Below are 27418 nucleotides of genomic sequence, written 5' to 3'. Positions count from 1 at the left end.
GGAATGCAGCAGCTCCCGTCTCCGGTTGCATCAGATGGCGCTTCAACGTCTCGGTGACGGAGCGTCATCACAACCTTTAATGTAACACCGGCATGTTAACGGGGGATTAGTGGCGGGGTCGGTTCACACAGCACCGACCTCGGCCAAAGATGCTCCGGAGCGGAAATGTCCCAGGAACAACTGCGTTGGATGAAGGGTGACATCCATCATCATCATCATCGTCATCATCAGTCTCCTCCTCCTCAAACTTGATTTATGAGTTTGTGTGGAAGAGTGAGCTCAGGTCAGAGGTCTGGATTGAGACGTGTGGAGTCCTGAACTAGGAATATTACAGATTTCAGTCAGATGCAGCAACCAATACTAATGGTTCACTCGGGATGTGGATAAATGCTGGACATATTAAGAGTAATGTCTCTGGACAAGAATGCCACATTGTCAACATGTGGGTTCACCTGGTCCAAACTTCAGGGACTTTAAATTTCTCACAAAAAAAACCCAGAACGAACTAGTGAAGCACACTTTGAGTTCACTTCCCTGGTTAAAAATCTAAAATACATTTTGATAGAGGTAGACTACAAAATAACATTCTATAAAGAAGAAACAAAATCCGAGTGAAGGCCGGGTTATAAAATTCTCAGCTTTAATCAGTTCAAAAAGTTCACAACAAATGTAACACCTTGAAGGGGAATTTGCCATTAGAGACCGGGTGCTTATTTGGATTTATACATTCTTTTCCTAATTAAACTCATTGGCAATTCATTTCCTCTCCGGACAAAAAAAAAAAAAAAAAGCCTTTTGTTTTATTCGGACTGAACTCAAACAAGGTACAACTGAAAAAAAAAAGCAAAAATACAAAATTAAATGTAAACCCAGTTTTATTGTTTTTCATTTTGCTCTAAAAGTAGTGTAGCACTACCGCGTGGGAAACAATCTAAATTAGTACAATTTGAAAAATCTCAAAAGCCATCTGAGTTAAACAGGAGTCGTTAGAAAGATGCAACCAACTAAGAACCCATAAATACCTCCGCCGCTTCCTTAAAACATCCCGTTGATGAAGGCTCACAAATGAGCAACAATCCTCTCAGAGGAAAACAAAACGCTGATGTCGACGAGGCGACAGCACACACGCGCACACACCCACAACAAAAAAGAAACAATAGAATAAAAAAAAAAGTTCCCATGGTATTAAAGATGCTATACAATTGGGATGATATGCACATATTCGGTTTTGCTTTCCCTAAAAAGAAAAAAACCTGCCGGCAGCAGCCACACACACTTGTTTTTTAGTGAAGCGTAACTCTTGAGCGGCCGATGCCGACGCACGGAGCAGCATCTCTCCGCTCTCATTCATTGATCTGTTAGATTCACATTCTCCCACGATGCCGCGGGGCACCGGACGAGCGGTGCGTCCGCCGCTGAAAGACCACTTCCTGTCCGTCACACCACGGGGTCTAGAAACCTGCTCAGACTGTATATATAACATATTTATATATAAACAGATGTAAGGGGAAGAGCTGGGGTTAAGAAAGAAAAGGAAATAGATAACGTGGGAGGAGGAGGGAACGGAACAAAAACAAGACGGTTAAGTCGTCTGATCGTTACAACCTCATCATGCAGGTCTTGGGATGGCCAGAGACCGACAAAACGTAAGCTTCGATTAACAGTTCTGGAAAGTTAATACACAAAAAAAGTCTCCATAGAAAACGCAGGTTATGTAAAAAGGGCCACAGGGTGACGCGGTAATCATTTACACGTTGTTGGCATTGTTTTGGTCAACAAACGTCCGGTGGGACGGCCCGCTCCGGGAGGGGAGCGGCCTCCCGCCACACTCAAGTGCCTCTCTTGGGTTTCGTTGTGTTTCCTGTAGTTAGGGTTGATTTGTTTGTTTGTTTGGACTTCTGTACAGCCTGGCAGAGCTGCTGCTCAGTCACACATCTCCTCGGGGATCTCGTGCGGGTTGAGGATGCCGGGGACGGACATCTGGATCTTGTGTTTCTCTTCCTGCGCCTGACGAAGCGACGCCTCCCTCTCCTCCAGGAACAGGTCTGACGTGTCCTCGCCGGCAAACTCCTGCAACGGCAGCAGCGGAGAACAAGCTCTTAGAAAGACTACACTTCCATCCATTCAGCCTCTATATCCACTGATCCTGAGACACGCATGACTCCTTTCATCATCAACTCACTTTACAAATAACTGATGATTCTCTTTTAGTCTGAATCCCGTATTCCTTTGACAACCAGTCAAGTTGCCGCTTACATCCATGTCTTCATTTGATCCCGTTAGACATTTGTATGAAATTGTCATAATCACACATTCATTATTGAGACATGGCGGTCACAGTGACCTTTGACCCCCAAATTCTAGTCATCTTCATATGAAAATATATGAATATATGAAAATATTAATTTGCCTCCACGGTGACAATAAAGTGTCCAAAACACTTTCTTTTCATTTACAAAGATTTCAACCAGTGGGGGGAAAACTAATTAAAAAGCAGCAAACCAAATATAAATATTTAGCATGTTTACACGATAAATGACTGAACGGATTAACTGTGGACCAACATTTCAGACTAGAATCAGGATGCCAGCGTTTCATTGATAAGACGTATATGTCTCAGTGTGGAGGAGACTGGATCATTCTTTCCTCTGTCAGGCAACATCAGGCTCAAACTAAATGTAGCAAATTAATACAAATAGATATAAATGTACTGATTTGTCATTAATTAAAATAAAGGTATCCGATAACACTGAAACCACATCCAGCTATGGAGTCAGCGTTGGACCGATATCAATGTCGGTGCATCTGTTTCATTCCAGCCACAAGCCGGCCCGCAGGCGAAGCCCTTTCCGTCCACTTCGCAGAACAACCCGACTGCGGGAAACATGTTGTTTCTGGAAACGGCAGCCGAGCAGCTCACCATGTGGTGCTGCTCGCCTCTAGGAAAGGAGACGAAGGCAACAAGCACGTGGGCCGTGGTCCGCTTAGCTCATCAGCAGACAAAATACACGCGAGCATATATCACATTACAGCACCACGTAGAACTACTGGTTTTTGTGTTCGTCTTGAGATTCATTCATTCATTCCGTCACACCGAGAGCAGCGGCATCGTTCCAGAGCGACTTGTGAACGAGCCGAGCGCTGTAGGACTTGCACACGTTGACAAGCTCACCTTTATCTGGACGAGGAAATCCCTAAGGTGCTCCTTGAAGGCAGGAATATCCTGGTTTAAGCTGAACAGCCCGGTCACAAACACCTTCACCTGGGCACTGACGCACACACACACACACACACACACACAGTGTTAATAAAGAGACACGTGTTTTACTACAGCAGAGATTGTGTGTGTGAGTTGGCGTACTCACTCTTGTAGGTGAGGGAAGGCGGTCTTGAGCAGGTTGGCCACGTACTCCTGGATGAAGCCCTGGTTGTTGGTGGAGCTGGAAGGGTTCAGCACCGTGGTGATCTTCCCCTCCTCCACCAGGTTGAACATGTAGGCCAGGATGGACGCGTGCATCGTCAGGCCTGCAGGATACACACACACACACACACACACACACACACACACACACACACACCATTTTACTAAAGAAGCTTCATCGAGTGAATGAGTCTCTTTAACTTAAAAAAACATATTTTTCCCATAGAAGACAATCCGTCATTTAAATATATAAAATACATGAAGTTATGTTTGTACTATAGAAACAAGTTTCTCAGTAAACATGTTTACTTTACTGCACAGAAATAAAATATTCAAGTCACGTCTCTGTCAGCGATCGATTATGGTGATATTTTATCGATGCAAGATTCCCATTTTTCACGCAGAGTTACGATCGATCTGGGATTCCTGCACACGTCACTGCAGTTTGCTTTGTCCTCCTCATACAACCGTAGAATGGAGCGCTGGTCCACTTTCCAATGTGAGGCCCTATTACATGAACTGCATCTGTATTTCTGTTCTTTTTTGGATGTTTACTACTAATTATTATTATAATTCCTGGAACCTGTTTTTGGTCAAAGTGCTTTTAAAGTGTCTGCACTCTCATGTTGGAGTGAGCTACAGAGACACTTAAAGCCGGATTAGTTTATGAGCATGCAAGAATGGTTTTAAAACATGACTAAGGATCATTTGAGCACTGAATAAAAATCCTTTGATCGTTGCAATTTGGTGGTTGGTTTCAAGTCTGTCGTCTCGTTCATGTGAAGTTTCTTTGTTGTTTTTTAACTTTTGTTTTGTTTAAGATGTGCTTGTGAGGAACTTTTACGCTGCAGTCTTGTGAATCAAATCTCAATGGGATTCTCCTGGCTAAATAAAGGTTATTCCTTAAAAGAGGTAGATATCGGAGCATTCAGGTGGCCCCACAGCTCGTGTGTGTGTGTGTGTGTGTGTGTGTAAAAACTCACCAGCAGTATGCGATGTGTCGGTGACCACAGAGAAGATGTGTTGTAAGATATCGCAGAAGTACGTCTGGTAGAAACTCTGCGCGGCTGCTTCCTCCTGGGCCACGTTCTGCAGCAGCGTGTACAGAATCTGCAGACCTGGACGCGGCAGAAACACAACTTCAGCTTCGGCTCAAACTTTCCCACATTTCGTCCTCACAAAAGGAGCACTATACATATGCATGTATAGTGCTCCCTCACAGGAGCACTACACATGTACATCCTCACAGGAGCACTATACATGTATATGTATAGTGCTCCCTCACAGGAGCACTATACATGCACATCCTCACAGGAGCACTATACATGTACATGTATAGTGCTCCTGTGAGGGCGGAAAGAAATCAGCAAGTGCTTCTGAACATCACACAGTGAGTCACAGTGCACTTCCTGTGTCAGATGATCCAATGGAAGCCCATTCCCACCCATGAAATAAAAAAATATGATGAAAACGTAGTAATGATAATAGAAATATCCCCATCGTAAGCCATAATTATGAGATAAAAAGTAAAACATTATAATGAGAAAGATGATTTTTTTTTTCTTTTACAGGTAGAAATGGGCTTCCATAGTTTACCATTTAAACAAATTGATTTTGTTGTTTGAAGACAACACCTGGATTGTTTTATAACATTTAGTGTTCAGTGTGTGTGTGTGTGTGTGTGTGTGTGTGTGTGTGTGTCCCTACCAGTATCAGCCACGTTCCTCATAGTGTGTTTGAAGGCCCAGATGATGGAGTCCAGCACCAGTTTGAACTGGGCCGGGGGGATGGCGAGGAATGCGGGGAAGCAGTGAGAGTTCACCGCTTGCAGTAAGTAGAAGAAGTGTGTCCTGTGCTCGGGGAACTCCTCAAAGTTCTGGCAGAAACAAACACACAAACAAGCTGTTTAGCACTCGTTCCTCACTTCAAAAAACATTTGCCTTCCACCAATTGCTATAGCTGTGTGCAGCGAGATTGGAGCTTTTCAGACACGATTGTCTTAAATACTTGACTGATAAAATTACTACAAACATGATTGAGGATTTCTTAATTTGTTTTTACACGTTTGAAAACTAAATCTATGTTATAGTTAATACTTTGCCAGCCAAATCAAATTGTTTGCAAGATTTTCAACATTTGTTTTCATTCTAATGCATTCAATACATGATGTGTTTCCTCGCAGGGCCTTCACAAAGGCAATACAGTAGTCTATGAATTTGAGTTAACACGGTGGAGGTTTATGGCGTTTATGGCGTTATGGTGCCGGTTACACTCGTTGCCCTGTCGCTTCTCCACAGCACGTTTTGGTCGTCCGCCCTCTGGAGTTTCGGGACAACAACGAGCGCTGAGGTGAGCGTGAACAGCTTCTCCTGCTCCGTATTAACAAAGCTTAAGGTTCTTAGTCGCCTGCTGTACCGGACGGGTCTGGATCTTCCTTCAAGCAGATTATCAGAAACAAAATGATTTGCAAAACCCACGAATCAAACATCCAGTTGACCCCCGGGCCTCACCTTGTTGATCATGTTTAGGGTGCACTCGAAGACGGCATCAAAGATCTGGGGGATCTCGCTGGTGATGTGTCCGCCCAGCTTGTTGACGATGGTCGCCATGGTGCTGAGGACCTCGGGCTCGCGGGCGGCGGGGACGTTGCGTTGATAGTCGATGAGGACGGCGTCCAGCAGCGGCGGAACAAAGTTCTCCCCGACCTGAGAAACAACAGGAAGCATCAGCAGGGCAACAACGGAGCTATAGAGAGCTGCAGGAACGAGTAAACCTGGGAATGAGGGAGAAAATGACCCGACTTCTCAGTTAACATTGTCAACATGAGTTTACGATCTCAGACAGGCAGTCGCCCCCTGATGGCCAGTAGAGAGAAGGCAAGTTTAAAATACATTTTGTCAGGAAAGCAATGTTAAAGTCGAGGCTTGATGTTGCCTTACACATGAAAGAATGATCCCAGTCACTTCCACACAGCTTATTAATTCAACACTGGTGTCGGGTTGGTACTCGGTACAGCTGATACCCAAAACTGGAGCGTCCCTCCTTCGTGAAGATCATCTTGCTGAACAAAACGTGTCATAAAGGTTTATTTTTTTGCCACAGAGCTAACTTTGCGATATTCCAAAACCAGTATGGCGCTAACTTCTGGGTTGGCCTACAAAACTAAGTCATCCTTGAAGGCTCACTTTTGACAGATACATTGCAAAAAGCTTCTTTTTTTTAATGCTAATTGTGATGCAGATTAAAACACAGCTCAGGGCACAAACGTCCAAGTCTTCCACAAGGAAAGGAAATATTGGCGTTTGATCCAAAAATACCAACTGGATTAGTTCCACTGTAAACCATTTCCTTGGTTGCTACAGAGTGTATTGCATGTACAGTATAGCTCAACAAAATAGCCTCCACTCTGCGGAGGCTGTCAGAGCGAGTTCTCACCATCTGTGGGTCGTTTGATCGGCTGACCCAGCCTGAGATCAGCTTTAGTGTCTCGCGTTTCACCGTTCTCATACTCCGGATCAGGGGCTGCTTCGTCACCATCTCACCTGCAGGCAAAAAGGAGACAGGCATTGAAAGGTTTTACATGAGGAAGGGAGGCACAGGTCTGCACATGCTTTGTGGTGGCGGTAGCGCAGTGACAGCTACCAAGACTTGTATCTGTGGTTGTGTGCGCTGAGCCATGGCAACATTTAGGCCGTTGTAGGCAATGTTAGAAATCATTGAGCAAGACCGCTTTATGGCAATATTAAGGCCTTTACACACAACTGACGAATATACAGTGTATAACACAAAAATGCTAAAAACCTTTTGCAACCTTTAGTGATGCAAATTGGCAACACTTCATAAGAAGGTTTGTATAGTTTTGCACAAGACAAACTACCAGATTCCTATTGACCCATTGCAGTCTGTCTAAGATAAATTGTTGTGTAGCCTGAGCAACTGTAAGCCGGTTAATTCAGTTTGTTTTTGGTAAAATGCATTAATAGTTAATGCTACGTTCACACCAAAAGCGTTGCGTATATTCGCGCCGGAAAGGAGGCGTGGCTTATCTCCGTAAAAACGGTTACAGTTTCCTTCATCCACCATGGAAATAGCCACTAGTTCTGCTTTATACTTGTTGTGTAAATTCCACATAAGTCGGAACATCAAACTCCATGGCGTCTGGGTCCATAATATTATCCGTAGTCCCACAACAGCGTCTGAATGACTTTATTTCGGCAGAGTTGGAAAATTTCAACTCGACGGCGCATGGCGAAAAATTCACGTCTGTGCATTGACTTTGCATGTAATCTACTCGCGCGTCAAATTTGCAATGTGTTTGGTGTGAACGCAGCATTAGGCAGTGTATATGTCAAGGGCTTTTATTGTGAAAGGTAAAAGTGGATCTGGTCTGCGCGGACTTTGTCAAGGTTGAAAGGAGTACCAGTAATGAAGTTTGCTGTTTTGAGTCAGCCTCCGGGTCTACGACAGTGTTGAATATGGCTGGTCCTCACAACTGGTTGATGTTTTTATTCGTGCGAGAGCTCTGAAAATGTACCTAGTTACTAAGACAAGTTCAATATTATGCAATAAAAAGCAGCAGCATTATTTCTGTGTTGTGTGAAAGTTCTCATGACAAAACAGCTGAAATATGTTGAGATGCGAATCGATTTCACAATAAAAATAAAAGGGTTAAAGAATCTTTGCAGCAATGTGAAGAATCTAAAATTCTTGATCTATAACTTGTTTCTCAGGCATTTCCATAACGGAAACCACCATCTGTTCTGCACTTTATCACTGGCCGATAAAGACAGATCAAAGTCAAGCTGATTTGCGGATCCCCGCTTTGCGGACGTTCTTCAACATGATTCGTTTCTCCTTTGCGGATCGCAGAGATCCTCGATGCTTGATCATCACCAACAGACCTCTTACAGCCACTCTGCTCTCATTTAAGCACAGGAAGACTCAGAGATGAGTCACCAAAAACAGGCGCATGCAAAGAGAGAAACAAAGGAAAGAGGGGCAGCATTGACGACCTACAAACCAAAATGTCATCACTGAATGACAATATACTAAAATTCTACAGCTTGACTGGAACATAAGTAAAGACTAGAATACTATTAAAGGCTAGAAAACTACCAAGAAATGATCAAGACACGGTAAAGAAAGCATAGAAGAGCGAACCCATTTAGGTCCGGTTGCACTATTAATGTCAGTTTTCGTCATTTATGTTCACACACACATTCACATAAGATGTTAAAGGGGCCAAACGGGAGAAACACACTTTTGTCTCCTCCCCGGTGGTTACAATTCACACCTTAATTCACATTAAAGCAGTGGTTCTTAACCCCAGGGGTTCGATCGAACCCAGGTTATTCATTGAGTTATGTTTTTGTGTGAAATTCATGTTTTATTGATTTTGTTCTTTGAACACAGTGATTTTTTTGTGTGTAACCGATACATGGTTCATTTCGTGCACTAACAAAATATATACACCTATGTTTTGAAGAAATCATATTTTATTTTTCCCAATTACGAAGGGTTCGGTGAATGCACTGATGAAGCTTGCAGGGTTCAGTACCTCCAATAAGGTTAAGAACCACTGCATTAAAGGATATAATGTGACTGCCATGGGCCTTAAAGGAAAACCTGTATTATTTATGTATTAAGACACAAAAGTTAAGACACATTAAGTTCCTGGTAATTGTAGTCCCAGGACTACTTTTTCAAGGAACTGAAAGGTTCTTGTTGTCTGCGTTTCCATGGAGGTCTGAAGAGACGCAGAGGACTGCTGCTGCTGCTCTAAAGGGTAAACACACTCTTCAGCCTGCAGTTCAGTGTGTCATCTAAAAATAAAAAACCTTGGTTTAGGTCTCACTGAGTGCTGCATAGTATTTACCGATGCAGGCTGTAATGAATGAAATGCAGAGGAAAGGGAAACTTAGAGTCTCTCTCTCTCTCTGCCTGACTTTATTTTTAATATCATCAAACAAAGACAAACACTCTCCTCTCGTCCTGAATAGAGAACCTCCTTGTTTTAAGAATTAATCGGGACATGAGTTGGAGCAGGGGTGTGAACAACCAGTGACGGTGAATGTCCCCAGAACTTCATTCAGAGTTCCTCAAGAGGTTCCGAGCCCCTGGGGTTAAAAGGGTGTTCCGTGACTAATGGGGCCAACAACTGTAAGCACCTTATCAAGTCTCGCTCAAGAAAAAGTCTCGTTCCGAAATCTCGCAAGAGAGTTAGGCCTCATCCATCTTTGCATAATGTTGGACACTTACTTGCACAAGACTGTTAGTGGACTGTTAGTGGACGTATATCGATGGTGCAGAACCTGTAACGATTCCACTGCAGCCCGTTTCGTAGCTGCAGCGCTCTCCTTCAGTACCGGATCAATTTACAAAGGGTCCAGGTTGAAAAGTGTCTTTACGGATATTATGTGACATCATGGCGTGAAAAACAACAAGATGATCCTACAGGCGTGTGATCGGCATTGGTGACAAACACACACCTCCCTTACCATTTGTCTGAATGGCAGCAGAGATGTTCTCGCTGAGGCACTTGTAGACGTTGAGCATGTCGAGGTAAATCCGCCCCAGCTGGATGACGAAGGGGTGTCCCACAGCCTTGCAGGCTCGGACGTTGGTCTTCAGGATGCTGCCCAGCTGCTTCACCGTCTCCGGGTCCTTCAAGATGTCCACGTTCTGGGGAGAGGAGGGCAACAGATTAACACACGCAGACGCATACACTGGTAAATTGCTACGTGGCAGGATGTCGGCCTCGTACTTTGGTAGCCTGCTGAATGATGCTGTCCCACACTTGGTTGGGCAGCAGCATGTACTTTTCTATGAGGTGCTCTTGAACAGCTTGATCGGTCTGGGCGCCGATCATATAACCCACTGCCTCATAGAACGTGTGCACCTGGACACAAACAGGAAAATAAGAAAACTCATTTTAAAAACAGAATTGTGCTAATATCTCTCTCTCTCTCTCTCTCTCTGCACAAGTGTGACGCATCTCGAGAGATGATGGAAATGTCTTTGCTGACCTGCTGAGGTTGAAGGTCACAGATGATGGTGTTGATGTTGTTGAGGATCTCGTCGATGAAGGGCATCACCTCTCCCACCTGCACCTGGATGAAGTGGCGGCGGCACTTCTGGGCGATCTTGATGAACGTGTCACAGGCCATGTCCTGAACACCGTCGTGGGTTTCTGATGAAGGACCATGTTAAGTCAAGATCATACAAAATATGATCCAACATGATCAAACCAAATGCATGACACGCCTCTCACCGTGCATGAACTCAAAGAGTTTGTTGACGACAGTTTTGAGGAACTTCCAGTGGGCTCGGAGAAAGCGTGGATACTGGCCGACAATGTACATGATGTTGGAGGCTATGATGGCCTTGTTGTCCTTCCCTCTCTTCTGCTCGCACAGACCCAGCAGATCCTGAGACACACACACACACACACGCACACGCACACACACACACACACACACACACACACACACACACACACACACGGTTTCTTAATTGTTGACTTCTAATTCTAATTATACCTTTTTAGCAATATCCAATTTAAGTTTTTACTGATGGAAATGTGGCTCGACAGTAAGGGTGACCCAAGTCGCCAGTGGTTACCAGTTTGAGGAACTGGCACTTCATTCTTGGCTTTGGGTTGCCAGCAGTGGAAACCACTTTTTTTTTTACGTATCAAAGTAGGGACCGCAAATCGTGCACCCTCAAAATATATATATTTTTTTATATTTGTTGCATTAGTGATATTGAAATATTGCTGTTACAGTCAGAACCAGAACCAGCCACTGCTGCACGTGCATTGGTGCCTTTACTCGCGTAAACACAGGCAGGAAACAACGTATAGCAAATTGAGTCGACTGACAAAGAACCAGATGAACCTGAACGAAAACAGATCAGAGACTCGCAGGAGGCAAAGTGCATGCACATGACATGTATGCATGTCCTATTTTCTTCATCTTAATTACTCAAAATATCAAGCGACTAAAAATCATATTTGCTGTTTCGGCAACTAAAAGCCGGTTGTCCTTTTTACTAGCGTAACTTGTGCAACAACTTGCACATTGGTGCTCTTTATAGAACAAGTACAAAAAGAGTAATACCTTGATGACAGTGACCAGGAACCTCTTCTCGTCCTCCTCGTGCATGGCCCCGCTGATGGAGCCGATGGCCCAGCACAACGTGTTGAGGTTCTTCCAGGACCACTCGGTGCCGTTCACCTGGTTGTGAAGCTTTTCCGTCATTATTCGTTCTGTGTCTGCGTAGTCCAAGTGAGTCAGGTACACTGCAGGGTGAGGAGGACAAAGGAGATGTGTACTATAAGTGTGTGTGCAACGTACGCTAGGTAACTTAAAGCCAAAAGGAAATCTTTGCTCGGTTCAGAACGAGGACAAAAGTTAATTTTTCTCTGACACTGGAGTCAAAGTCCACACATAAAGTGAGTCGTACCGAGGGTTTCCCTCATGTTCTTGTAGAGATTGATGGAATCGGTGTCCTTCATGAACTCTCTGACCACCTCTCCCTGGTCATTCTCCACCACCAGCACCTCCTCCGGCTTGGCCATCCGACTCACCATGAGCAGACGCACCTGTCGCCAGAGATAAACACCTGTCAGCATGTGCACACGTCGGAGAACACGCACACGCATCAGTGGTGGTGTTGAAGGATCATATACAGTGAGTCACATGGCTTTAATGGGACTCAGAAAATAACCTCTGTGGCAAACAAACGTTTAAGATACTTCAGAAAGAGAATCTTCACAAATGAACGCGACTTTTGTGTTATTTTTGAAGTGCAAATGCAATTGTAAAAAGTAAACGGCTGTTGTCTAACTACACGGCGGTCACATGACTTCACGTCACCACCGCTAAGCTAAAGGCGGACTAGTCGTCATTAGGACGTTTTGTAGTCTTAGTCTGGTAGCAACCGCCTTTTTAAAGACACTTCGAAATTCACCAGAGGGGTATTTATTGACCTATTTTATGCCATATAGCAAAACGTTAATCTCTGAAGCTTGTGTTAACCACATACCTTTTTCCAGGCATTTAACCAAAAACCTGTTCAAATAACTTTAATACGAGGGAAACAGAAGTGCAAAAATGCTACTCCTGAGTGAACAGCTATAACAGTCTGGAAAGGTCAGGAAACAGGAACAGACAATACTCACGCCATGTTACAACATCCAAAATAATCTTATATCAATATATTGGCCAGCCCTAATATACATACACCACTCACTGTTATGGAATTGAAAATATTCGTCACCAGAGAAAAAAGGTTGGTTGATAATTTTGCGACTGGCTGCAGATTTTCAGTAACGCCGTAACTAGCAAATCTTTTGGCAACAGTTGCATCAATTACTCACATCATATCAACGCCAAGTGAAAGAAGACATGGAAGGCAATAGGTTCATTCTTAAATGAAGCAGTGAAATAGAACGTAGCTGGCTCTGCGTGTGTGTGAGTGTGTGTGTTACCTTGGAGAGTACGGGCAGGTAGAGCTGTCTGCGAGGTGGAACGTCAAAGTGCTGGTTGCCGGAGAGCAGCGGGGACGTGGACGTAGAGAAGGGACTCTCTCTGTAGAGCTCAGCAGCCAAGTGGTTCCAATACTCCAGACAAATTTTGAAGATCTCCGTCTCCTCCACCTCGGACACCAGCAGCATGTAGTGGAGGGCCTGAAGAGGGGAGCAATGAGACAATTGTCCGTATGAGATTCCCTTTTTTTGTTTGACGGACACACCAGTTCATTTCCTCCCGCCTGCCACATTGCTGCAGCCTCTCGTACCTCCATTAATGTTTCTCTGAGGTTGAGCCGCTTCTCAATGAGCTGCCCGTGCTCTTTGAGGAAAGTGCAGAGGAACAGACTGAGGTTCTGGATGAAGTTCTGCTCATCGTCCTTCCCGTTGGCGTAGGCCAGCCGGATGTTGGTGTTCAGGGGCAGCATCTGCGCAGGTGTGGAGAACGTGGAGCTCTTGGTTAGTATCTGTACGACGACGGCGAACGGGAACTGGCGAATGAAGCCGAACCCACCTGCTTGAGTTGACACATGGTCAGGGTGAAGAGCGTGACGAACTGCTCCTCGTACTGGCTGACGCTCACACCGGCGATCTCGGTGAGGCACTTCAGTGTCACATTACGAAACATGGGCACGTTCAAGAACTGAAAACAGTTGAAACGGATGTTTAATTGAGGACAAAACAGACACCTGTATAGCCTAAAAGGGAATAGTAATATTTTCTGATGGAGAACTGAAACGGAAACCTTTCGATGCTTTTTTAAAAAGCCGCAAGACTATTGACAAAACAGTATATTTAAGTTCCACGTTCAGTCTCCTGATGGAAAATATTCAAAATGTACATACACTTATAATGATCTTAGGTGTCTAAAGTAGGTTTTGCTGCAACCGTCCACAGCAGCACATTACTTTTCTCCCAACTCATCTACTGTAGGTGATAAACTGTCTCTGGAGAAGCACCTCATTAAACACCTGAAATATACCTTTAGATGTGTGTGTGTGTGTGTGTGTGTGTGTGTGTGACTAGAAATAATTTGTCGTGTTTTTAAAGCTTGCTTAACAACTCAATGGATTTGTTTTGCAGGCGAAACACATCAGGGCTCGGTTCGCAACATATTGCGCAACATTGCGTGTATCCGTGTACACACCTTGTACACCAAAGTGCTGATCAGTTTGGTTTCAAAGATGTACCCCAGAGGAATCCAGTTCAGAAAACGTAGAAGGGTCTCCAGGGTGGCGTGGACCAGGGGGGCATTCTGGGAGTTTTCCTACGGTGTGACCAAATGAGACGAGAATCAGCTGAAGGACAAACCCTCAAACCCTCAAACCCTGCGCTGTGAGCAGCGGTCAATGATTGCACAACAACAATGTCAAAAAGAAAGAGAAGAGGATGTGCATACCATGACGAACTGGCAGAGCTGGAATATCTGGGAGAATTCATTGCACATGCTGAAAGAAAACAAGTCACATTATGGATCATACAGTGTGACACTTTTTAATACGTACGTCTTAAGAGATCTTCCTGCATTTAGAGAAGAACATATAAACTGTCTTAAATGAACTTTATTGTTTTATGTAGAAACTCAGCAGGTGATTTCGTCACCTGCTGAGCAAAATCTGACAGATCCTGAGGTTGATGGTCGAAACAATCTGATTAAGTATGATTTTATGTGAAATAAGGCTTCTAATATACAGTATTTAAATACTTTTAGCCCTTTAGTGCATTCATGTTGTGTGTTGTTAGAGGGGATGGTCATCATTTCAGTTACACTTTGGAATAAAACCCCAATCCTCTGTATCAAAGCATGAAAAAACGCCTTCTTGACGAATGCAGAAAGTTCGTAAAATTACAGCACCAGTACTACACAAGAAACAGACATTTGCTACAGCGTGAAGATATGAACTGAATAGAACAGAATATTCTAAATCTAGGAAAGTGCAGTAAATACAGATGGCTTTTCACTCAGTCAAATAACTCTCTCGGAACATCTGGTAAATACGGTATGTATAAAAATAGAAGCTATATAATATAATTAAATATCAGCCAGAGTCAATCGATCTTGACAACAATTGTCCCTGGAAATGAGGGGAATAAAGTTTGTTTTCCTTTGACATCCTGCCTCAAACTGTTTGTCATGAAACTGCAACAATTGGTCGACTAATCTAATGGATTCTTCAATCGACAGAAGATGCCAACTGTTATGAGAGATCCTGCTTTTCTCTGTTGTATAAAATATTCAACTAAACATCTTTGGGTTTTGGCCAAAACAACATACTTTCAGATTTTAGTTTGAACTATTTTCAAACAATTAATCTAGAAAATGAGTTAAAATAATCATCAGCTGCTGCCTTAGTCTATATCACAGTTGCCTCCACACTGCAGCCAAGTGGACCAAGTGAATCATATATATATATATATATATATATATATATATATATATATATATATATATATATATATATATATATATATATATATATATATATATATATATACCGTCTGTGCACAATAGAGAGCACAACTGCTTGTAATTCAGGCTTTGATATTGCGTAATACTTGAAACAATACTGATAGCCCTATCAAATGTAGAGGACATGAAGGTGTCAACCAGAGGCAAAGGTCCCGTGCACAGCGAAGGCAGTCCCTTACAGATCACAGCATTACGTCGTTGGATTAATTGCCTGCAGCGATATTTTCAAATGCCAACAGCCTGAGATTATATTTCATGATGTTCTGAAAGTACTGGACTACAAAAACCTATGCATTATCATATTTTGGTTGTACAATGAAACACAGTTTTCCACAATGCTATCAAAAGTAATTCCTCAACAGGTTCTATGAACACGACGGTGCTTCATGCTGACCTGTCCTTCAGGTGCTTGGCCTTGACCTGGGTCATCTGGCCACTAGAGAAATCGAAGACCTCCTCGCTGAGCAGCTTGAGAATGATCATGTTGTTCTGACAAAGGCTCTCGCTGGTGCGACTCGCCCCGACGATGTCGCTGATGAAGGTGGGCCAGTGCTTGGGCCACTCCTGCTTCAGGATCTACGCACAGGGAACAGACATGGACAGGGTTCATACACAATAGTTCATACACACCAATGGATTTCATGGCTTTTCACCAACATTTCCATGAGCAAACATTTAGTTAAATCTGGGAGTAAACAGTAAAAAGTGAGTAAATGTAGTATTTAAACTAACAATGAGCACACAAAGCATACAGTAAACCTTAAATGACACAAATGAATGAGACAATAGTTTGATTAAAAGAATAAACATTTATATAGATGCCTGTATGTATGCCTGCTGATATTTTGAGTCTTTCTTTTAAAAGCATATTCATTATTTAAAACTCAGCGTAAATGAACGACATGAACACATGAATATAACACATTTACATGAACACATGAATATAACACATTTACATGAACACATGAATATAACACATTTACATGACTTTTACTAAACTTTGAGGATTATATTTTTTTCAAGGACTTTTCCAGGCCTGGAAATAACCATTTTTAAGTTCCATGACTTTTCCAGGGTTTCCATGAGCGTAAGAACCCTGCATGGATCGGCGTCACGTTGATCAAGCAGGGCGATTTGGAGAATATCACCATATTACCACGTTATGCCAAGAAGTTTCCAATAAATAATCATCAGTGATGTGGATGTAATGACTAAGTGAGTGGAGGCAAATAATAAAGAGCTGAAGTTTTTTTATTGGCCAACCAGGAAGTTAGCGTCAAAAGGGTTCCATTGACAAAAAAGCTTTCTGGCAAACACACATTTATGATACTCACGCATTTTGTACAGCAAGATAATCTTCACAAATGACATGTTGTAGTCTTGTTTAGCCAAGCTTTAAAACTCACCAGAAATATATTTACTGACGCATCTCATATTGTAGAATAAAAACAGTCTCTCAGCCACAGACCTTACTCCGAGCGCCGAACCAAATCCATTCAAAAAAAGTCATGGACTTTGAGATGATGGAACTGGGAAAAGCTACAACGCTGACTCTTTTACGGGTTTTAGGATTCATTCCTGCAGCAAGTTCAGAAAATGACATCACTTTACTTTCATGAAGCCTTTAGAACCAGGAAAAGACAACATCCATGACATATTGCCTTATCCACAATCAAACAAATCAGTCGCAAATCACAATATAATATCAATATACTAGTATGTGGCCCTCTGTTCTGTTCGACTTTGATAATGCAGTAAAGTGTGTTCCTGAAAATCCCATGAACCAAGAGGTCCCCTCCTTACACACCACTACTACGAACACAACATGCACAAGCATTTTGAACAGCCGCCAGAGGACCAGTGTGGGTGACGGTCCGAAGGCCAGAACAACGCTGCTCTGCTGACGCTGTACGTTCACAAGCACACGCGCAAAGATGAGCTGAATCAAAACCTTTTTTGATGCACGGCTTAGTGACTCCGAACATTGTCCTGAAGTGGTCCACACTTCAGTGTTCCCACTCTTCCAGATTACATGAATGACTAAGAAATTGCTCAACTGTGTTCCAGGCTCTGCAAGAGCTACAGCGCGGCGTTTACACGACTCAGCAATTTCCTGGAGGAAGTATAGACAACACCGACATTACCCGTCATACTACATGCTGCGCAGTACTTTGCCCGTGTGACCCGTGCTGCTGAAACAGCCTGCTACACCAGTAATGACAGATATTACAACCTGGTGTTTCCATGCAAACAAACACTGCTGCTCTTTCTCTTGTTGGTCCTCTTTTCCAGCGACAATTTAGAAACCATCGGCTGCCTTGCCTCAGACACTCACGGAGAATTAATACGCAATGTTTAAAAAGTAGTCACTAACTTCGCTGGCCTGGACTGTTTTGGAGTTATATTGACTTCTTGAGAGTGACATCTTCAGGTTAAAAAGTATCACTGCAAAGGAAAACACTATTCTACAGCGCGGTGCTTCACTTACAGATGTGCTTTTTTTTTTTTTTTAAATCACTGGATTGCTGACTGACTGTAGCAACAGAAATCCATCAATCCATAATCCATAATCCACACCAATAAACATTAACGTAAAATCACTGGTTTAGAGCCTTTGTATTACTCCAGTCTCAGAGGGCTTTATCTGGTTTTGATAATTAATTTATTACATTAATCATTCTGACTAAAAACTAACCAACCAGTTTGACTCAGGGGTTTCCAGCAGCAGCCGGCGAGCCATAGAGCTGTATTTTACAAAAAAACTAAACAAAACCAAAGCCACTTCACTCCCGAGTCGGACCTCAGATATTGTTTTGTATATCAGTGCCTCGGCCAGTCAGTGGCGTTCTGTCGTCCCGGCAACGAGCGGTGCAGCGAGTTTCCTGCCGTCGGAGTGGATAACTTCCTCTGAGCCGTTTGCTGCCTCTTCTTTTGGTTTGGGAAACCATTCTGATGTCTAAACGGAGCACAATGAAGTGGTGCCAACAGCTGGCGCTCCCACAATGATTGATTACAACAATGGTTGTATAGAAAATATAGATTTTTATTTAATTTTTTAATGGGGAAAAGCTTGTTGTTAGTTTTGAAGGCTTACCTGAACAAGGATCATGTTCAGCTTCCCGATGTACACCTTTTCTTTCTAAAAGAACAAATCAATAATGAAGTGAATGTTAGTCATACAGTTTCAGAACACTTCTTTCATCTCATCGCAGCATTAAAAGGGTCATGTAATGGAACCAAACGAAGGTTAAATAAAGGTCACAAACAAGTATGGCTGGTGTCACTGCAGAAGAACAACGTCATGAAAAGCTACATTTTGAGGTTTCATGTTTTGGAAGGACCAAAGTAGATCCACAATGTTAAGTTTTGTCATTATGGAGTAATAATAATATATCATAATACTGTCTATTAAGCTGCAGCAAATAATGTGCCGTATTGGATAACGGACCATTTAGCTGTAACGTGTTATGCTGACTCAGCATGAGGTTAGTCATTGAATACTAAAAGCCAAGTGGTGGTAGCAGTAAGACATGACCGCTTGTGTTTACTGGATTCATCAGACTGACCCGGATCCACAGATGAACTCTTGTTACAAGCAAACATGCTTCCTCTGGTCCTCTAGCTGCTTCCTGATTGCAGATCAAAGTTTCCTTTTCCTTCAGTTTCACTTTCCTCACACCGACAACACATATGTGAGTGTCTGTGCTAGTGTTCAGTAACAGTACTGCTAATGGTAGGTACGAAAGGGAAATGCATAGATGCAGTTGTAAATTTGACAACACAGTGACACTTTTTTACTGAAGTTGATTCCCGACAATGTGTTTAGTTGACAGTTAGCCAAACGCTGCGGTATCTGGAAGGCTAAATCGCAGTCAGTGCAGGTGAAAGCGTCCGTAACGACTCAACCCTCTGGGTGAGAGCCAGTCTGATCTGTGGAAAAGTCTGTCAATGTCAAATAGCAACAGAATGATGTGCCCAAACATACAGTTTTGCATCTTTGGAAGAAAACTTAACATATAATCAGAATAATAGCTAATTCTATTTTATATATATTTTATTTATTGCCGTTTTTGTAAGTCTAGCATCTACTCACATGTACAATTAATTACCCCCCCAAAAATGGAATTTGAATTAAAAGTCCACTCACCTCCACATTTGATGCATCTGATGAAGTCTTGATAATGAGGCCGACAACATACTTTTTTATACCTGGCGAACACACAGAGATGTTAGGAGGACACTGTGATGATGCACCGGTGCAACGGGCAGCTCAGCCGTCCGTGACGGGCTGCTGCAGCGCTACTCAACACACTGAATCTGGCCAAAGTGCGGCCCCCCATTTACATTCTTGGTAAGCACAAAGGATCTGGGCTGCAACTGCCGCTGAACGACTACGAGGCAAAGGTTTGGGTCCGTTCAGCGGAAGTTAAAATTTCCCCCGGTATCTTATAGACAGTCAAGATTGTCAACGTGAAAAATAAAAGTTTTCAGCTCCCCCGCATTTCTTACTGTGTTTAAAAAAAAAAGAGGGTGTGCTGGGTGTGGTGGGCAGAGCCGAACACAAGGCCATACTCTGACACAAGGGGAGGGGTGAGACATACTTGCCGGTCGCCCCTGCCTGGGTTTGCCACTTGAACAAAATTCAGGCATCTATGGTCAGAAGTAGGGAAGTCTTAGGTCAATAGGGAAAAATTATAATTTTGAGCAAAATTATAGAAGAATGGAGGGAGGCAGAATCAACTGATTTAAACATAATTAAATAAAATTGCAACGTCATTGCTTTTTGCTCCAACCAAAATTTTTAAAGAGACAATTTTCATCCCACTCGGTTTGCGAATATTATTTGTTTGTATATACGCACACATCTTGAGCAGTAGGTGGTAACAAAGAACACGTTTTTGTTGTGAAGGGAATTGAGAACTTAAAGGCAACAATTAAATGTCTTTAAAAAAATGTGTTTGCAGCCAACGAATCAAATGCTCTGACTAAGAGAAAAAACTAAGATTGGCTTAGTCGTCATCAGTCTTCCATAAGCTGCTAGCTTGTGCGTCGTTTACGTTTATGATGATAATTTTGGGGGAGTGGCTTTGGAGGGCGGCCTTAAAGGGACAGTCAGGGTTTCTCAGACTTTCTTGCTAGAATTAGCCTTGTTTTGGAACTAGTGCTGCTAGCTACTTTGATTGGAAAAGAGTTGGCAACACTGGGTTGGATTTTTCTTCTTCTTTTAAATTTGTTTTAATCAAGTGTCCTAGAACCTAAAGATTACCAACACTGCCTTTAAAGTCTAAACATTTCTTACAAGTATAATTTATCTGGTAAACTACTTCCCGTTCATGATAATTCTTAATGAAAATCTAGAATATTTCCAAAGATTTACTAATCCTGACATTAGTAACTCCTTGCAGTAGTTTCAATAAGGAAGGGATTAATCTGTGTGCATTAAAAGCTGTCCTTCTTTCTCTTACCCGGACAATAAAATCAATGTGCTAATTAAATTATAAAAACACCGGGAATGTCTTATCTTCCTACAAAGACATATACAATCGAAATAATTTCAAAGATATAAAAGATCTTTAACATCTCGGAAGCAACGTAAGCAAGCGCAGTAATGTCTTCAGCTACTTCTTTAAAGATGTTCACATGTCACAAAGCTTTAAAACCCAGTGCTAAGTGTTTTTCTTTTGTTATTGTTGTCGTTTCCTCTCTAAAGCAACCGCTGCAGAGTCCAACCTGGCGCTCAGCTGCCAGTGGAGCAGAAAACAAACCAGCATGCTTAGCGGGGAACACTGCTCGACTTGGCAACCGCACGTAACAGCGTTGCAAAAGCCACCGACAGAATTGAAGACATTTTGTGACTTGTACCACAAAAGTACTATTTTTATGAGTTTTTTTTACCTTCACACTGATTCCTGGGAAGAATCTTCCATCTTGTTTTGATAACCGTTTCCAGAATCTGAAGAGCATAGTACTGGAACATGCAAGGAGAGGAGAAGCATTAGGACGATGCTATTATGACAAGACATTATTATTACATTATAACAGTATGAAGTGGACCAGCCTGTAATAACTTTCACTCTAAATTGAACTGGGTCGAACCACATCTTTCATGGAGGTTTTCCCTTGTAGTTTATTGTTTTGTATGTCTACAAGCAGCATAAAGCTGGAACACTGCAGAAGTCCTGCTGTTTCTCCCAGCACCACACCAGGCAGCAAAACACAGCAGAACAAAATGCAACCATCCGTTAACCGGCTTCGGCTCAGATCGCTCCAAGGGCGAGTCTAATAGTCTGGGAGACATGACACGGTCTGGGATGAGCGCGCTTTTACCGAGGATACAGACACTATGTAGGGTTGGGAATCAACAATTGACTTTTGACATCGCACTTGGAAGCACACATTCCTTGTAGATTAGTTGTTTGTTTTTTACGCAGAAGGCTTTTTGGTCTGAACACCCATTTAAAACGTCTCTGTTTGTAGTAACGTGTAGAGTCGACTAGCATTAGCGTGGACAAATACAATAAACTCAAGTATAAAACAGAGATAACATTATATAAACATGAATCACATTGTTTCTAAAATCTTCTCTTTTTTTAAACAAAATATCTCGTCGTTTATGTCAATTTACCTTCTATTGTAGCCTAAATAAGTGTTTTGTAAATCCAACAATAAAACCGGGATAATATTATACAAATATTCCTAAAAAAAATTCTGACTACATTTTCTTTTTTTACAAAATACCCTGTTGTTTATGACAAATTACTTTTTATTGTAGCCTAAATGAAAGGTGGATTTTTTTTTTGCATTCACAATTTGGCTACTTTTATTTATCAGATAGCATATCAAAAACGATCACTTGAGAATTGACAAACAGAATCCGAACCAAGAAAATCTCGTCGATAACCGAACCCTAAACCACGCGAGCAAGTCAATTTCCCCAACATTAAAATATAGATTATGATTAAAGTCTACGGCAGGCCTAAATCAGATCCCTTTAACTGGTGTGTCATAAAGGAACAGCAAGACCAACCACAGATTATGCCCTGTATTAAGTTCTGCTTAATAGTGAAGCATGAAAAAAAAAAGAAAACAACATTATATTTACAAGTTAGTTTTTGATCTAGTGTTACTTCAACTGACTGTTTCAACTGTAGGGATCATCATTTCAAGAGTCACAATGATTCCAAAATAAAAAACAAAGAATAAATGACATGTAGAGCATGTTATTAAAGCAGGATTAACACAACGTGCTAAAGACGATGGATGCTGGAAGATTAAAGGGGAAATCTCCTTACAGGCGCAGTGGCTGCACACCGTTGACAGTCGTTTCACCTTTAACTGCCACAATTAGCACAAAACCACCACAAGTTGCAAGAAGGGACAAATTATCAGCAGCGAACTGCACCGCAAGCTTTGCAACTTTTCTTTTTGTTCTTTTTTAAGACGAGCAAAGCACGTTTAGTCAAAAGGGTCTGGGCTGAACAGAGGGGTTAAAGAGGAAGAGGATGCACTGTAAAGAGGAGCGAAGGGTGGGCTGCAACACAGCCATGATCCCTACAGGTGAAATTAAGCAGTCGACAGATCTGTGTGTCTCTCTACAATGGAGCCTACTGACTGCAGCCTGCACACTCCCTCTGTCCAATGAAACAGATGCAATAGAAACGGATGAACAGAATTCAGTCAAAGGGAATTCAAAAAAGGGTAGACCTTGTGGAGGCCTGCCGTCAAAGCCTAGCTGTGTCATGACGCACAGGATGACACACCCCTTTTCTTCCTATTACAAGCCATAAACATAATGGAACATTGGGATTAATATCAAAGAGTCACAGCTTGAATTCAGGAAAATAATTTAAAAAAAATTGCAAATATTGTAACTACTACTGCACTAAGAAACGGTAGATATTCAAATGTGCTTCAAACTGATGCACTTTTTTTACGAATAAAACAAATGCAGAGGTGTTTATCTTTCGTTTCCTCTTTTCCTCTAATGCTCCAATTTCTTGGTAAATGACAAATTTAAACCTAGGACTCAACTTAGACATTAGTAATGAACGTCAAGTGTTAAAAGCACTCTTACAGGCAAGCAACAAATGAAGAAAAAAAAAGAAGCAAATGTCACGATGTGTACTTTGAGGAAGCTGCGGATGCATTGCACTTCATGTCATAGATGATTTCCCATCATGGACATTACATTTATGGATTGGGCTTGATTGTTTTAAATAGAAAAGTCACATGTATTTTTGTAAATACAATTGTGAATCCCTGAATGTGTTGAGTGAATCACTGGGTTCACTATTCACAGGCAGTTTGCTTAATCAGCTGTATCCGTGCACAGGAGGAGCACAGTGTGCACGTATACGTGGACACATTGTAAGGAACAAAATGAAATCGGAGATTTTAAAATAACAGATGAGAGGAGGCAGGGGTTAATGATCGATTTGATGTGGTTATTCATTTTATTAAAAAAAAAAAAAGAGAATAAATTAACTGAAACACTGGATCTGGTCGATATCTGAATGTTCTAAGCAGCAAGACACGTGGGCTGCGTTCCAAATCGCATATTTTCTACTTTCATTACGTACTGTTGCGTGCAGTGTGCACTCAAGACACACTACTTTGCACCTTTGAACTTTGAACGTCTTGCTCATATATCTGCTATACAGAAGATTGGAATAGCCAGGAACGCATGCTGATTTGCATACCGCGTAAATCAGACAGATGCAGTTGGAAATCCTGGTATTTTTTTCAGGGATTTGACATAATATGTATTGGGATCGCCACAGCTAAACAGAGCACATGCTGTGTGGGTACAACCCCACTGGTAAAGGTAAAGGGTGTCGCTGACCTTGGGGACGAGCTGGAAGTAAGAGTTCACTCAAACTAAACATTGTAGCCTGCAGATGTACTTCTAACGGATTAACCCGATCTTAGGTGTTACAGCAACAGCCTGCACATGCTGTGAACCCCCTGGCCATGCAGATGTGCCCATATATCTAGCTAGTACGGGGATTGGGGTGGCTCATTTCCTATTTGACGTTAACATTTGGAAGCTCCAGCCCTTCACAGCAATGGGTTGGACTTACACTGAATTTAAGTCTCATCCAATCCATGTGCTATAAAGCATGCAAGTTATACAAAAGTATGTTTGAATGCATGCATGTGTCTATTTTTGCAATATTTCTTGATGATTAATCAAGAATTGTACTTCCGAATTTGCATTTCTAGATGTTGCAGGGGAATACAGACCAGGCATTACTCCTGCACCATATTAACCAACCCAACTGGTACCAAAACAAATATATCTGATTGGAATAGCTGGTATGATTGAGGAAGACGGGGCATATTCCCATTCTACTGGGCAGAATGTTAAAAGGCTTATTTTGTATTGTATTATTACCAGGAGTTGATGGGAAAGTCAATTGATCATCAGGTAGGTTGAGAACAGCATTCAGAGGGACAAGAGGTCCTGCATGGCTCAAGAGATGGGGCACGATGCCAACACAGCCAGGAATGTTTATTCTGCTGGGGCCATGTGCACCTGACAATATTCACTCGCGGCGCATAAAACTGGTTTAAAAAGCTGATTTTAGATAATTCAAAGCATGCTGTCAGCAAACCACTGTGACCTAGTGTTTTAATGTGTTTGTTTGACTTTTCTTTTGTATATTACAAATTGTATTTGCGATAGCATACACTTCCTCAAAGCACAGGTAAGTGTCTGTCCACCAATGCTTTCTATACTGGAGCTTGCTTACTTTGGTGTTCATGTTCTGGGAAAACTCGAGGATGGTGTCCACTCTCGTCCAGGCGTCTGGGTGCTCTTTTAAGTGCGTCAACACTTCTTGTGCCATTCTTTGCTGCAATACAAATTTTGAACGAAACTTGAGATGCAACACTAAGACAGTTGCAAATGTGTAACAGTAATTTCTGGATTGGCTGCAGCCATCATGTGAATAGAACAGGAGAGGAACATTTAATTGTGTGTTTTAAGTGCTTGAAGCATTAACATTTAATAACCGCTGCTTGTTAAAATCAATCAATTATCTTTTAATTCCAGGCATAATTATATATTCGAGACAACACAGCACATTTGATATCAGATGGATTATACGGCACTTGTTAATGCTTTACACGTACCTGTGGCCCCACCCCGTGATATAGACAGTTCACCACATTATCCAGCAGGTTGATATCCAGTTTCTGGTTGAAGTCCAGCAGCTGCTGTGCTGCATGGTCTGCTAACATTGTCATAATTGCTGGCATAGAGCTCTGAAACAAGGACAGCAGAGGGAGGGGTCATGAGTGCACAGAAAACATTCAACAGGCAAAGTCACGTGAACGGTGTGTTTACAAGCATCCCCTGGACCCACCAGTGGGCTGTCCTGTTAAGAAGTTATGCTTGAGCTGTCAGAAGTCGGTCACTGCTCCAATAGTATGCAAAGGGGAGAAAAGCTTTGTCAGTCAGGGTGTCGACTGAGTTTCAAAAAACTGCAATTTGGCAAATATTTTTGGGACACAGTGCTCTAAACCACAGAGTATGGATTTATTGACAAAGTACTCAGGCAGCAAAGACACCATAATAATCTCATCCAATCTCAACGATAAATTGTTACCATGTGAATGTAAACAGCAGGTAAACGTAATTTAATTAGTGATGGGAGGGGTTTAGGAGACTGACAGCACAGCGTTTTGCCAAAAATGGGTTAATATTGATTTATAAACGCTTGATCACAACATGCCTAAATCCACGTTGGTTTAACAAACAGCTTAACAACTGACTGACGCGTCTAAATAAGCAGGCAGTTAATGCGCAGCGCTTCAACTGCGTCTCTGCTAATCAAGCGCTTCTTTCTCCGACCATATTAAGAAGGTTAACCAGGCCACGTGCCGGATATACTGGGGCGACGTCACGTTGTTTACATCTGCAAGTGACCGGAGTTCACTCCTCCAAAACACGAGCAGCTGATCATGTGGCTACGAATAACAAACAACAAATGTCTGCTCGACACTACGTTCACACAACGCATCGCATGTTCTCATAACGCAGCCGCGGCACTGGCGCGCTAGCGTTAGCATTTACGCTATATCTCTAGCTAGCCGCTAGCAGTGTGTCGCACAAAACAGTTCACATGTGGTTCCCTTCGCCGCTGACTACAACCACTCCCACCACGGATACCAGGGACGGAGGGCGTCCATACATTAATGTTACCCGGACATGCAACAACACGGTCGGGGAGGTTTGGCGCTTCGCGTCGCGGCTCCACTCCGGGACGACTGGCAGCGGTTTATCCAGACAGTTCCTGTTTTTTCGGACGCTTTGCATTACGCACAGCCGAAGTTAACACCGGCTACCGCTAAGTGCCCAAAAACCTAGCAACATCAACTTGTCATCCGCTCACATCAGTGATGCTGCCGGGGTGGGAGAGGCACGGATTTAAATCGGACGGCGTTTAGTAACGCGTCCATCCGCGGGGTCGCGCGTAACGAGAGGCAGCCTCGGCCAGTTGTGCTCTTACTTGGGTTAAGTTACGGCACTTTCCGTGACAGCCGACAGACGTTAGCTAATCCTCATGAAGTGGTAACGTTGAATGCTAGCTAGCAGGGCAGTCGGTGGCTATTCGGCTAGACCCACTGATGCTATTGCATTCTGAATTAGCACGTCTCTTTGGGAGCATATTATGACGGGCACCGTTACACTATAATACAGCACAACTTAATACCACAAGCCAAAATGCATTTTATTTATTGTACAGGTAAAGCCAAGACGCGTTAATCACGGCATGGCAGGTTTTTTTCCACTTCACCCCAGTTACCTACCTAAAGTCCAAGGCTCTGACTGAAAAGAGTGGCGTTTGCCAAAGAAGCTACAAGGTCTAGTGCGTACTTCAGTATCACTGTTGATTAGAAAATATGTCCTATTTCTGCAGCGTTGACTATCTCCAGCTCCAGCAGTGAGTGATGTCTGGCTGGTAAGGACCACTGGTGTGGCTTCCAAAACTAC

At 42.6% G+C, this 27418-nt stretch overlaps 1 protein-coding gene across 1 annotated transcript; it reads right to left on the bottom strand.

Annotated features, from left to right (window-relative positions):
• Positions 1–737: 737 nt before the first annotated feature.
• Positions 738–27418, bottom strand: xpo1b (exportin 1 b). The gene is made up of 25 exons (XM_079229688.1): positions 27235–27418; positions 25555–25686; positions 25173–25274; positions 21316–21388; positions 19568–19629; positions 18515–18559; positions 15815–15996; positions 14350–14398; positions 14098–14217; positions 13465–13593; positions 13220–13378; positions 12912–13109; positions 11885–12023; positions 11539–11720; positions 10692–10848; positions 10447–10610; positions 10185–10319; positions 9919–10102; positions 6857–6963; positions 5932–6126; positions 5129–5297; positions 4405–4539; positions 3366–3525; positions 3173–3269; positions 738–2070 (listed from the first exon to the last, which is right to left on the bottom strand). The coding sequence occupies exons 2-25, from the start codon at positions 25678–25680 to the stop codon at positions 1924–1926; spliced, it is 3216 nt and encodes a 1071-aa protein (XP_079085814.1). The 5' UTR covers positions 25681–25686; positions 27235–27418; the 3' UTR covers positions 738–1923.

This window comes from Taurulus bubalis (assembly GCF_910589615.1).
Source record: "Taurulus bubalis genome assembly, chromosome: 14".
Classification (NCBI taxonomy): Eukaryota; Metazoa; Chordata; class Actinopteri; order Perciformes; family Cottidae; genus Taurulus; species Taurulus bubalis.
Note: the sequence above shows the minus strand (reverse complement) of the source record. Positions and strands in the feature narration are given on the sequence as shown.